Genomic DNA, 14,300 nt, shown 5'->3' on the forward strand with positions numbered 1-14,300 from the left:
TGAAATTTCATACGTGGCAAAAGCACAAAATGTGGCTGTGTGACCCGGCCTTAACACACTCTCTTTAGCGTACAGTAAATCGTTGACCCTTCACGTGATCAATTTGAAGCGAGGGGCACCTGGATGCAGGCAAGATGGCGCCCAGACATCATTAGCCGGAAGGTGGAATCTTCTACAAGACTTTAAAACCGTAGCACCTTTTATCAAAACTTTTTAATGTGACTAAATGGTTTAGTGGGCAAGTTGAGCTTAAACTGGGACAAAAAAACAAACAAACAAGGATACAAAACAAACGTGTCCAGATTTGTAAAACTGTTGACCCCTTTCAGGCCGGAGCTTTAGCTTCAGTGTTTCCACTCCTTCAACCAACATTATTTTTCAACCCCTTAACATGATGAATGTGAATCAGAGTATTCTGTTGTTATTATGTGTTGCATATCGGTGAAAAGCCGCTTTAACTTTTACTGGCGCTAAGCCGCTTTTCTCTGCCGATCAGCTGATTGACGTTGATTGCGTAAGAAGTTACGGCATGTCGAGGAGCATAGAAGGTTTGGTAACGCTTTCTTTTACAGTAAAGTACTTACAGTGTACTTAAGTGGTATTTACATGGTACTTATAGTGTAACTACTGGGTACTTTCAGGGTACTTACATGGTACTTTTTATGGAATTTACTGGGTACTTACAGTGTGTTTACATGGTACTTTCTATGGTACTTTACTGGGTACTTACATGGTACTTTTTGTGTCTACTCTGTACTTACATTGTACTTACTGTGTATTTATATGGTACTATTTGGTTCATACCTATGTGGTACATACTGGGTATTTATAATATTCTTACTGGGTATTTACATGTTGTGCAAAGGTGTCTTTTATGGTACTTACCACATGTAAGAACAAGGTAAGTACAAATAAAGTACCTTGACCTTTAGGTCTGCACTCGCTGCACGTTTCATGGTATTTACCATGAATTTACCACAGAAACTACCCCTTAAGTACAGTGAAACTGTAACTGTAAAAGAAAGTCAGCCCTATTTCCACTCAACTACATGGTACTTTCATTACTAAATACTGGGTATGTTCACTTGAATAGTACTTGGTACTTACCCCTTAAGTACACTGAAACTGTAACTGTAAAAGAAAGTCAGCCCTATTTCCACTCTATTACATGGTACTTTCAGTAGTAAATGCTGGGTATGTACACGTATTACCATCCCGTACAGTGTACATGAACACACTTGGTCTTCTGACCTCACCACATGAGAAAATGCTAACCTGTTGGTAAGGGTAAAGTAACTACATTGTAAAAACATATTCTGGCCTGATTACTTCTTGTAACATGAGGCAAGTTTAAAGAGAAACAAGACAGCAGTGAAAACAACAATCTTTAATATGATACATGTCTGCAGCATACAAAGTGTCATCACAATGAAATAGGTTTTAAGTACAAAACAGTACAAAGGAGCATTCCAAAAAACACATTATTGGCCTGAGGGTCGTGCTTTTTGTCCATCAAAATTCTTTCAGCAGAGTTTGGTAACGGTGCAGGACTTCTTCAGGGTTTGTAACTGCAAGAAAATTCACAATATGAGCTCAAGTGAACATAAAAAGCAGAACGACTTTGATAAAATACAAAATAAATTGTACTTATTTAATCATTTCTGTAATGAGTTTGATAAATTTCTGTGAATTCTTTATAGCTTTGACTGTAATGCTTGAAATTAATCAATTATCCTCATTTATGAACATGACAATAAATTATTCACAACTTTATATTTTAGTTACATAAACAAGAACAACAAAAAAGAAATCAAAGAAAAAAAATCAAACTGCCATAAAAAAATCAAATTTGTTTAGACAAAGAATGACAAAAGCAATGTTTTAATTGGCAATTGCTGTGTGTATTTATTCTTTATAAATATTATTCGCACCTACAATTTGCATTAGCATGAAAAACATTGCAGTGTAAAAGAAAAGGAAAAAATAAATAAATAGGCAATTTCAAATTCAACACAGTTATTCACAAAAATATGTTTTAATTTTCAAACATTTACATTCACTGTTGGGTGGTATTGTTGTCTCTATCATATTTGAAAATAAATAAATAAATAAAAATAAAATAAAAACGGCGAAAGAAAAGAAAATGGGGAAACGGCAGTTAAACTCTTCATTAATGTAAATAATATGTCCACTTGGAGGATTTAACTTACTTTAGCTTACTCTCCTGTGGCTTCACGGATTCGTCTGGGATGTCTTCTTCACCATAGCTGATCTAAAGCGGTAAAAAGACGGAAGTACGTCATCATTATTTTAAATAATCGCCTTTCTTTGATTTTCCCAGAAAGACGTGCGCTCAGTCAAACGAGCACAGAACAACAGACTTTATTACTTAGGCTACGTGCTTGTTTTACAGGTGCCTCTCTCCTGGTAAGTAACAAAAATGTTTGTAGATTTTCATTACAAACTTTGAAAATGTATACATGAAATAACTGAAATTATTGCAGCAAGGTAGACAGGCTCTTACGTCACGTTTCAAACACAGAGATAGCGGCTTGAAATCACGAGGTTAGCTTCTTTATAAAGTTTGATCAGTTTAAATATTTACATGTAATTTATCCAATATTTAAAAAAAAAAAACCACTGGCTTACCTGCCAGATGAAGAGAAATTCAAACTGTTGCGCGCGCCTCGAGGTTCTCCGGATTAATCTGCACGTTCACTTTGGGGGTAGTTGTGCTGCATTCAAGTGCGCTGGGAATTTGCAACTTTACTTCCCCTGCCATACTTAACAAAAACACACACTCGGGGTGTTTTTAGTATTAAAACTAATTATTTAGCCTTGTTGTTTTACATATTTTCCTGACATTATATAATATATATTTAAAAAAGTTCATTTTTAGAACAATATTTAAAAAAAGTTAAGTTTTGAATAATTTATTATCATGTTTTTAAATGAGGATAGTACTTGATTAATTTCAAGCATTACAGTCAAAGCGATAAAAAAATTCATAGAGATTTATCAAACTCATTACAGAAATGATTAAATAAGTAAAATTTATTTTGTATTTCATCAAAGTCGTTATGCTTTTTATGTTCACTTGAGCTCATATTGTGAATTTTCTTGCAGTTACAAACCCTGAAGAAGTCCTGCACCTTTACCAAACTGGACAAAAAGCACGACCCTCAGGCCAATAATGTGTTTTTTAGAATTCTCCTTTGTACTGTTTTGTACTTAAAACCTATTTCATTGTGATGACACTTTGTATGCTGCAGACATGTATCATATTAAAGATTGTTGTTTTCACAGCTGTCTTGTTTCTCTTTAAACTTGCCTCATGTTACAAGAAGTAATCAGGCCAGTATATTTTTTTTACAATGTAGTTACTTTACCCTTACCAACAGGTTAGCATTGTCTCATGTGGTGAGGTCAGAAGACCAAGTGTGTTCATGTACACTGTACGGGAAGGTAATAAGTGGCATTTACTACTGAAAGTACCATGTAATAGAGTGGAAATAGGTCTGACTTTCTTTTACAGTACAGTTTCATTGTACTTAAGGGGTAAGTACCAAGTACTATTCAAGTGAACATACCCGGTATTTAGTAATGAAAGTACCATGTAATAGAGTGGAAATAGGTCTGACTTTCTTTTACAGTACAGTTTCATTGTACTTAAGGGGTAAGTACCAAGTACTATTCAAGTGAACATACCCGGTATTTAGTAATGAAAGTACCATGTAGTTGAGTGGAAATAGGGCTGACTTTCTTTTACAGTTACAGTTTCACTGTACTTAAGGGGTAGTTTCTGTGGTAAATTCATGGTAAATACCATGAAACGTGCAGCGAGTGCAGACCTAAAGGTCAAGGTACTTTATTTGTACTTACCTTGTTCTTACATGTGGTAAGTACCATAAAAGACACCTTTGCACAACATGTAAATACCCAGTAAGAATATTATAAATACCCAGTATGTACCACATAGGTATGAACCAAATAGTACCATATAAATACACAGTAAGTACAATGTAAGTACAGAGTAGACACAAAAAGTACCATGTAAGTACCCAGTAAAGTACCATAGAAAGTACCATGTAAACACACTGTAAGTACCCAGTAAATTCCATAAAAAGTACCATGTAAGTACCCTGATAGTACCCAGTAGTTACACTATAAGTACCATGTAAATACCACTTAAGTACACTGTAAGTACTGTACTGTAAAAGAAAGCGTTACCGAAGGTTTGACAGAGCCATCGCTGGTGTTAAGGGTTTAAAGCATAAAACAGAATGGAACAAAACAGAACTGTTAGGGTCACCAGTTGAATTAGACTTTTTTGACCAAAATAAAAAAAAAAAAGAATTTTCTTGACCGAAATGGGAAGGGGGGGTGGTCGTGAACTTCCTGTTCTGGCTGATGATGTCTGCAGTCAGGTCCTCTATAGAAAAGCGCTTTTTTTCCGATCAGCTATGCCACTTTGAGTAAACGCTTCAAGAGTCACGCTATTCGAAAGACTGTCGACCCTGGAGCTGCAGGTCTGGTGTGACCCCGTACAGGGGTGGGCCCGTACCCACCCGTCAGGGCATGTGTGGCTAACTAAGGCACTAAGTGATGAGCTGCCAACGCAACAATGAAATGACAGGAAAAGCAGAGACCTTCTGCTTCGCCACACGCAGTCGTTTGGTTGGATGGGAAGATTTTACAGAGTAAGAAAACATGCAGCTGTGCTTCTGGGTATAATGGACCACTTTATTCCCGCTGATCTTGTTAAAAGCTTACTCACATTGTATTAGGCGTCCCGCGCTCACTTGTGGAGCTTTAACAAACAACGTTAGGGGGAGCTTTTAGAAACAACGCTTTTACTACATGACTTTCAAAATGATTCCTTCGACTTTTCTGCAGAGAGACATCGGTCGGTCAAGCGAGTCCGAAATGTGGCCCTGGATCAGAAGTCTCCAAAGGACCATTGGAAATCTGGGATGTGGAACAAGGCAACTGCAGAAGTCTGCTTCACATGCCGCCGTTGTTATTTACAGTCGGCGGTTAATAACGTGTAACCCGCTTCACCCCAGAGAGCTGATGGGTTCCACAAGTACATGTAGCTGGAATCATCAGGCCGGGAACAACAGCTGCAAACAACACATCAACTGCAAAGTAATCTGGCGGCTCTGTATTAGCCTGTTCACAACAGCCATAACACCAGGCTGAGGGATGTTGCAGCGCATCAAGCTGTGAGCTTTATAAAACACCTCGATCCGCAGTGACAGGTTTGAACAGCCCCCCCCTCTGTAAATGGAGATGACCCCTGAAGGTTACCATCAGTCGCCGCCTCACAGACTGATAAACGCTCTGGCAAAACGCAAAGTGTCACACATCGTCACAAATAAAATCTGTTGTTTTGAACTGAAATGACAATAAATCTCATTGCAGAGTTGCCCTAAAAATGCATCCTTTGACAACCGATAGAAATAGGTAGTTTGTTGTTCGTGGAGTTTGACACTAAAATAGTGCTAAAGACTTGAACACCTGTTAAACACAATCCCATTTTTTATTTGGTAACGTGAAAGTAAAAAGGAGCTCCAACTTTTGGCAAACACTCTTGCAGGGCACAAGCTTGGTGTCAAATGTTTACCTTGTTAATAGACTTTTTACTAATCAAAACTAGAAAGATTATTTTCTGACCATAAAAGATGAAGATGCAGATGAGCAAGACTTTAATAATGACAGACTTTAGGATTCACAGGGAAACTAATCCGTCAAACACGGATCATCCAGAGCAAACGAGTAAAAGGTTGACTTTATCTGATGATAGTTTTAGTTTTAAACAAATTAATAATTCAACCAACAGACCATTAAAGACACACTCAGATGAATATGGTGTTCATTTATGAAGAAATAGACCTTTGAAATGGCATTTCTGAGTATGTTTTTGTTCTTTATTCAAATCGTTGTTTATTAGTAGCAGACGAAAAACTGTCATTAGAAAAGGATCTAATCTGTGTCAAAATTTACTGGGTGGGCCAAAAGCTCCCCGCTCTGCTCCATTCTGATCATCCACTGTCAGACAAATAGATCCATGGACCTCTTTGTTCTCCTCGTCTGAGCTGGGATCTGGCTCCAAAGTGTTCGGCTGGATGACGCCAATAGTGCTCGCCGTTTTTGTTGCACCAGTAACGTTAGGTTGGGAGTGTGAGGGGCCGTAAGCTAGCAGGAGAGTGTGTAAACAGAGACTTCTCAGCAACATTGAGGGGAAGGGGGGCTGGGTTGCCAACAGTCCCGCCCACAACTCACAGGTGACTTTTTATTAAACTCCTGCTGCTCTGAATGTCCTTGAAAAAGAGGACAGTTTCAATTTTGGCTAAAAAAAAATATCACAAAAGACCAGTGATCAGAGTGAGACTTTAAGAGAAGTCAAATCTTCCTTATAAAAAAATTATAAGCAGTTATGAAACAGATTTTTTGAAGACAGGCAGGTTTATCCAATGTCTACCCACTTCAGACACATGTGACATTCAGGGTAGAATAGTGCGGTGTTGGTGCGCTCGCTCCTGCCATCAGCCCATCAAAGAAAGCACAAAGCTGACAGGGACATGAAGAATGGACACGTAGCTGCAGACTGAAGGCTGCGCTTCCTTCCTTCTTCGGACGTATTATGCTAATGTCTCTTACCTTGTCGGGATTTTGTTGAATCCATTCCTTCACCGTCTTCAGAGCGATGTCAGCTGCAGGATCGTTGGGGAAGCCTGAGGAGGGAAAAAACAAAGTCAATACTAGTTGTATCTAACATGCAGATGCCAGAGGGAGACAAAAAACCAGACAGACAGGAGGATATCTCCACAGGTAAAAGCATTTCTACTAAATCAATGGGAAAGCAGCACATCCGGCTCGTTCAGGGAGATGAGACCGGCTGTCTGATCAACCATAGACACAAGTTTCCAGATGCACAGTGATGTGAAAACATACACGTAACAAGGTCTTCAATAGTGAAGACTCAACCTACATAGACACATCTGCAATCACACTCTCACTCATTACCACCTCAAGCAGAACTGATTAATGTTTTGTCTTTATGGGGAAAATTACACCTCGACGTGTGATCAGTCTTGCTATTTTCTTTCATCAGCCTGGACAAATGAACATGTAGTAAAGACGGTGCATTTAAGACACAATGCTGCTAAGCACCACATTCATCACAACACTTGTAGCAACAGAGAAAAGCGTGTGGTGTGTTAACACAATCTATGGATGGAAAAAGAATTATTTGATTATTTTGTAATTAGGTCACAGAAGAAAGAGGACGAGGAAAAAGAAGAAAAACACGGAACGCTATCGATTTCAAGATTATGTGCTGCCACTAAAGATAACTTCTAAAGAGCAAACTCTTTCAGTGAGATATTGACTTTCTAAATCCTTTGGGGTAGCTTTGCTGCAGCTGAAAATAAATATGTCATTAACAGAAGAGCTGACAATCTGCCACAGGCTTTTTTTTTTATTTCTAAACAATCGTCTTTCAGTTTTTGTGTCTGTCGTAACAACGGACTCTTTTTTTTTTTCCTCTAAAGCTTCTGCTGGAGTTGTGAAGGTAGCTAGAAGCTGCTCTTTAACTCTGCCATGAGATGACCTGTGCTTGGTTGAGACCAAAAGCCAGCCAACAGACATGGCCGCTTTCTTAAGTCCCAGTGACCCAGTATGGGATTTAAAACTACAAATGTCTCCATTTAGGAACCCCTGACCTTCATGTGGGACCATGGGATATAGACGGTGTGTTCCTCCGACTACAGGGGGTCAAGACCTCAATTTCAACCAACATCAACAAATAAAAGGGCCACGCCGCAGTTTTAACCTGCTGGTTATAACATTGGTCACATCCTGACTTTTTTTTTTTAATTCCTCGGGTCGTTGTCGCAGCTGTTTGCCCGAAGAAACAACTTACAAATTCCACAGCAGCCTGTCCTTTACCTTGAATTTCTAGAAAACTGAAAAGTCAGAGAGATCTAACCTTTTCTCTTCTGATTTCTTTCGTTTCTGACGGAGAACAGCTGCTGTCAAAGCCACTTACCAACTTCTCTCTAAAGGCTCCAAATCAACTGCTGTGACAGGTGGTATATAGTGTACATAGGGTTATGCTCCCTACTTCCACCTATCTGGCTACAGCTGATGTCTCTTTCTCTGTTTTTCTTCTCCTCCTCTCTCCCAGCTTGACAGGAGTGGCCAAGTTACACTGATGAGAGGAGAGGGGCTGAGGCGCTGCCAAGCCCGAGCTGAGCTCCTGTTCAGGCTCGGGGTGAAGAAAGATGTGAGCTGCATAGCAGCCAGCAGTGACAAGCGGCCTGCTCCTATGGCTATGTTAGGCGCACAGTGTGAGCCTGTTCACAGCTCCTACCCCGAGAGCTGTGTGCTCAGAACCTCATCCAGAATGCCAAATCTGCGGCGTGCTCCACTCGTTTTGTCTCCCAAGCACACTTAACCTCTTCTGTGATATCACTTTTTCTGCTGATGCTCCCCTTTCCAAGAACTGTTCCTACACCTGTGAAGGTGTGCCCACACTTCAACTCACACATCAAGTCACATAGCCAAGCAGATGCGCAGAATATGTCAAAGCTGAGGAAAATGGTTCCACGAGGATGGAGTCAGGTGTTTAGGAAGGGAAGCGGTGAGGAGGTGTCATGGAAGTAAGCACAAAAAAAAAAAAAAAAAACGATCAGGTTATCTCAAAGACGGGAGGATTTTTGGTGTTTTGGTAATTATGAACACAGGGGCAATGACATTCACAATAAAACAACAAAAAAACAGCATGCGAAGTGAGTATTGATTGGAAAACAACACATAATATTCATAGCAAACTAAAGGGGAAAATAATGGTGAATGAATGACTGAGAAGGAAATCAAAATGTGAGAGGAGAGTAGAAAAACAGCAGGAGAAAAGAAACCGAAGAGACTTGCATAGAAAACTAATGAGTACACTGTAAAAACACAAAATACCGGTAGTAGCATTATATAGTTTCTAGTTTAAATATGTTATTACACTCAATATCAGACAAAACTAATTTCCTTAACTTGTTTTAGGGCAATAAACCTGTAATATCTTGAGTCATTTGATCTTAAAAACATCTTATTTTAAAAACCCAGTTCAATGAAAATAGGATTTTTGGTGGAGTAGTATTTTCTGGAATCTGGATACGGCTGGATGGCTCTGATACCGCTCACCATTTTTGTTGCACCGCTCATGTTAGGTTGGGGATGTGAGGGGCTGTAAGCCAGGGGGAGAGAGTGTAAACCAAAGGATGATGGGAAACGAGGAATTGGCTTACTCCAAACCAACAGTCCGGCTCACAAGGCAGAGGTGAATTTCTAATGAACTACAGCCGCTCTGCAGAAACTATGTCCTATAAAACTACACGAGATCTTTTGATTTTGGCTAAAAATGGCATCACCATTATTAAAAGACCAGCAGGAAGGCTTTTAGAAAAACTCAAAAGACGATCAGATTGGGACTTCAAGTAAATCTTTTATGAAACAGTTTTTTTTATTTTTTACAAATAAGTTTGATAACTTTATCTTAAAGTGTGATTTTAGTCTTTTATTTGGTCAAGAAATAAAGAAAGGCAGACTTTTGTTGTACTTTAAATAAGATGTTGTTTGGGGAAATAAGCATCTATTTGTGTTTGTAAATGTGTCTACTTTAAAGGTGTAAAACTTATTTTAACAATACACATTCTTTTCAGGACACAAGATTTCCAGTTATCAGAGCAATCCACCTAAATGTTTTTGGCTGATTTCAAGATTAGATTTTGCCTTTAAAAAGTTGGACATCACTACTTATTTTCAGAAATCTTTTCAAAAAAATACATCTTGTATTGTGTTTAACTTGTTTTGAGGACATTTTTTGCAGTGCAGCTTTGTGAGCTGCAGCTGGCCGATTAGAAAAGTCGTTCTCAAAATTAGCAGAACAAAGTGTAAAGCAGCTGTGCGAGTGTGTCGGCAGCTTTTTCTTCTCTTTCAAAGTGTACACTGCTTTAAACTTCCTCTCTTCTGGTCTCTTTGTATCCCCCCTCCCTTTCAGCTTAGCCAATAGTAAGAGATCCAGAAAATGACTCCAAATGCTGCATGTTTTCTGGCCCCAGCAGACATCGCCGTGGAAACCACTGCTGGCACCATCCACTTTTTGAGTTACGACTAGAAAGACTTGAGTGAGCCAAGTATTTTATCTGCTCAAGTACACAGCGGATGAAGAAAATCAGCGATACTTTAATACGCTCTCCTTACCACGATCACCAGAGTCTTTTCTCATTTGGGACATTGGGAGAAGCCCATCTGTCAGGTGGTGAGGACCTAACATCAGACACCGTGATGGCGGGCCCTCCAGGGTATCTAGTTGCCTCAACACTCCCCAATGCGGGGAATCTGGCTGGCTCAGAGAGATTTGTCTTGGTGAGGTGCACTGATGGGATGTATGTAGCGCGGCCGGCGCTGCAGATGAGGGCTCAGGTGGTGCAGTGTTATTGCTGCTGAAGGCTTCCATATTTCACCACATGGTAGAAAACCGGCTTCAGGAGCGCAGACGCTCAGAGAAACGACGGCAGGAGTCACGTCAGCAAGGCAGTTATGTCATTCTGACATGAAACGATGAGCAAAGTTGATGTGAAGGTTCAAGCCCCACTGTACTGTCTTTAGGTTGGGGATTGGTGGAGTCAGCTGACATTGATATGAAGACAGTAAATGAAACTCTGGGGTTCTTCACTACTTCATTTGAAAATAAATGAAAAGACTTCAAATTTAACACGTAAAGCAAGTTAGTTTCATTTAAAAAACCTAAACTCACACTTACTCAAACCTCACTAACATGCACTTGATTGGGGGTGGAGGGTGGGGCTGGGGGTGTTGACCTGTATGGGTGGTGTGTGTTTATGGGTTGTCCGGGTCCAAGCTGCAGTTCCCTTGAGGCTCGTACAACAAACTCAAGAGATGTCATGAAAACGGAACGTACCATTTTGATGTGCGTGTGGTAAGTGCATCGTGAAGTATTCATAAATGAAAGCAAGTGCCCAGAGGATGCCAAAACCAACTACACTCTGTCTCTAATTTCCTCATTTCTAACAGTCACGCTGCACGAAAGGAGCGCCTGAACAGCACTATTGGGCTCCTTGTGTGGTTCACAGGTTACGTACGACATGTCTGTGTCTACTTCACCCTTCCTTACCCTTACATGATGTAGAAGAAACCTTGGCAAACAATTTTCAATTGCCGGCCCTCAGTTATGGAGTAACATTCGTGCAGAATTGTAAATGATATCAGACCTCATCAGTTTTAAATGTCAACTAAAACCTACCTTTATAAAATGGCTTTTAGTCTGTGGCATTTTTATTTTCTTTTATTTGGTTTATTGCATCCATATTTGTTGCTAATTGGTGTTTGTAGTTTTATGCAGTTTGTTTTTAGTATTCCTTTTTAATTTGTGTAATTTTAAACTTTCTTTTGTCTTTTACTGTGAAGCACGTTGGTTCCCTATAGGTACCATAAAGTGCTGTATAGATAAAGTTTCTATGTTTGCTATGACTTGTCACTAGCAGCATGCCCGTAGAGCAAAATGTGCATGAACATTTTCACTCGGCGGGCTCACCACGTGGTCTAGGACCCTGATGCTGGTACCTCTGTACAGATTTACTCATTTTTCCCCTGCAGGCAGCCCGTATCCACCCGTAACAGCAGATGGGACTACGGCTTTATGTTAGTGTGCAGAATTCCCTGTTCTGTTGACGGACAGGAACATTATTTCAGTTCTAAGTAAAAGAATGCTGATCTCTTTCCACCATTTGACTCATTTAAAAAATGAATACCCCTACAAAAAAGTATCTTTTAGTCTGAAGAACCAGCAGAGACATTTGTTAAATAAAAAACTCTAATGTGATCTTGCATCAGCTTTGGTTTCAGAGTTCAACAAAGATGTTTCCCTTTGTTGAGGACTAACAACATCTAAAAATGCTGGCAAATAAGAAGCAACAAGATCAGGAGGTGCCAGTGATCACGGAGTCTCGTTTTTTATTTGGAAATAAATGTGAAAGCAGCAAGTGCAGACTGCAGATCACACAGGTTCTGCTTTTCCTGAGTTGGCTTGTTTTGTGGTGAGAATACATCCTGCAGTTATTTTAAGACTTTAGAATTGTGACTTTTCTTTTTTGCTCTCGTTTTCTTGTATAACACGGTAAGTGACCTAGCTTTATTAAAAAAATGTTGTAGACGGCCAAGTTAGAGCGTCAATCACATGTTTTCATGTTTACAAATGAAAACCATTATTTAAACTTATTTTATACTGAATGTTGTTCATTTTTTAAATGTCTTTATGCAAAGACAGGATTTAGAAGTGTTGAGAGCAGAAGGTTTTTCTGGGAGGGGCTGCAGGATCTTCAGTCAAAAGTCTGACTGAAAAAACGAGTCCTACCTAAAGCAATTTAAATCTATAATTACTCTGCAGAGAGTTAAGGTTTTTTTATTGAAGGACAGACTACTGCATCAATAAAATTTCCCTTTGTGCAATACTTTGAACTTTTTACCTTCATTGTAAAAATCTGCCAAACATTTTTTTTTCACCTTCTTCACAAAGACTTGGGCTAAAATCACAACAGACGGGCAGAGGGGACTTAATAAATACTATTTAAATGGGTTGGCAGCGGTTTGGGCAGCAGGAGAAATCATTACATGAAAGCAGCACAGCTGAGGGCTGCTTTACTTGAGGGCAGCGGAACAAAGTGTTCATCTGGAAAACGAGTGGGGGAGCAAGGTTGTGATCCCATCAAGGCCCAGAGGAGAGGTGAGGTGACCCAGGGTGGAGGACAGAGTGGTGCCCCAAGACTATACCCGCCAAAGTACGGGTGTCAAATGGCCTGGAGCCGCTTCTGGACCGACACTGGAACACGACAGCAGGGATGTGACCATGACCGACTTTGCAGCCCACAGAAAGACAGGAAACAGGAAAGATGGGAGGAGGAAGAGGAGAGGAGAGGAGAGGCACACAGAGAGAGATGGGAAGACTGAGAGCAGAGTATAACTGAAAATGTTTTATGCATTTTTTTTTTGCAATTTCCTTATTTTTGTAAAAATCGTTTGTAAACAAGTAGAGGAAAGATGGAAACTTTTTCTTTAATCACTAAGGCTAAAAACATAAAAATTAAGACCCCCAACTTCAGCCCCACAAAGACTGGTCTGTGAAAATATTGTCCGACATTAAAGCGATCTGTGGCCTCAAAGGTTGTAAAGAACTGAGTATGTGTTCTGTATCAGTCTGTGTATCTGAACAATGTATAATCATGTGTATCGATTAGTGTATTTATATAAGTTTTTATATATAGATGTTTTTATTTAGAAGAGCTTTTAGCTGACATGTTTTCAAATCTGTTAGCTATCTTTTACTTCCGTTACACTTATAATGTTAAAGCATGTGTTATTGTGCTTACCTACAAGAGGCTTGTATTACTTCTTTTTCATGTTTTGTGAGCTGTTTCTGTGAAAAGTAAATCATAACGCCAGCCTTTATGATACTTAGTTTGTTGACCTTTCTGTTTCAGATTTCTTCTTTCTATCTTATAATTTAAATTCTATTTCATAGAAGATTGCAGGGGTGTGACCATGTAAACAAACCCAGAAGGTCTTATGTCACACACCATTGCATCTCTTACTTTCTCCGTTAGATTTGTTGTACATGGGAACGTTTCAGTTCATGCGTGAATAAATCAAATCAATTCGATTTAATCCAAATCAAATCATGTACCGGTATATTAATGTATCAAAACTCAAATGTCTAGAAAGTTCCTGTTTCTTTAAGGAACACCCAACAGCACAGCGTGTTACTACAAGAAATTCCAAACGCAGCTTGACTAATCTTCATGTAGTAAATCCCGACTTTCCCAGACCATCTCTGTTTAGTTAGCACCAAGCCACCGTACTGTAAAGAGATAAGATGCCATAAATGTCTCCAGTTCTTCTAATCCTAGACAGGGGTGAGGAGAGCCAGAACACGGTCCTGGCTGGAGGAAGAAAAAAAAAAAAGAAGCTCTTTGCAGCTTGAAACCTTTGATCTAAACAGTACAGCTGTGTGGGAGTGTGGTCATACCAGTGGAGCTTGGGTGGATTACATCCACATATCTCCCACAACCACCAGCCAGAGCTGAAACTCCTTTGTCAACAATCCGCCGATCCGTCACAGAGACAGATGTGCCAAAGGTGGGAGGTTCGCGGTAAACAGGGAGATGTTTGTTCGAAGAAGAGGAGCTGCCTTCCCGCGCTGAGCGCCTCTGATTACTTCCATCAGG

The 14,300-nt window shown here is 39.7% G+C and overlaps 1 protein-coding gene and 1 long non-coding RNA gene across 4 annotated transcripts in view; one reads left to right on the top strand and one right to left on the bottom strand.

The window, feature by feature from the left end:
• Positions 1-14,300, bottom strand: part of macrod2 (MACRO domain containing 2) — a 427,744-nt gene that overhangs the window by 109,898 nt on the left and 303,546 nt on the right. For all 3 annotated transcript variants that reach the window (XM_023963152.1, XM_023963153.1, XM_023963151.1), the window contains exon 8: positions 6,664-6,737. In XM_023963152.1, coding sequence (XP_023818920.1) covers positions 6,664-6,737 — 74 coding nt within the window. The remainder of the gene's footprint in view (positions 1-6,663; positions 6,738-14,300) is intronic.
• Positions 263-4,340, top strand: LOC110016547. The gene is made up of 2 exons (XR_002291877.1): positions 263-548; positions 4,236-4,340. It is a non-coding gene; the product is annotated as an uncharacterized LOC110016547 (long non-coding RNA).

The sequence above is a fragment of the Oryzias latipes genome, chromosome 15 (assembly GCF_002234675.1).
Source record: "Oryzias latipes chromosome 15, ASM223467v1".
Classification (NCBI taxonomy): Eukaryota; Metazoa; Chordata; class Actinopteri; order Beloniformes; family Adrianichthyidae; genus Oryzias; species Oryzias latipes.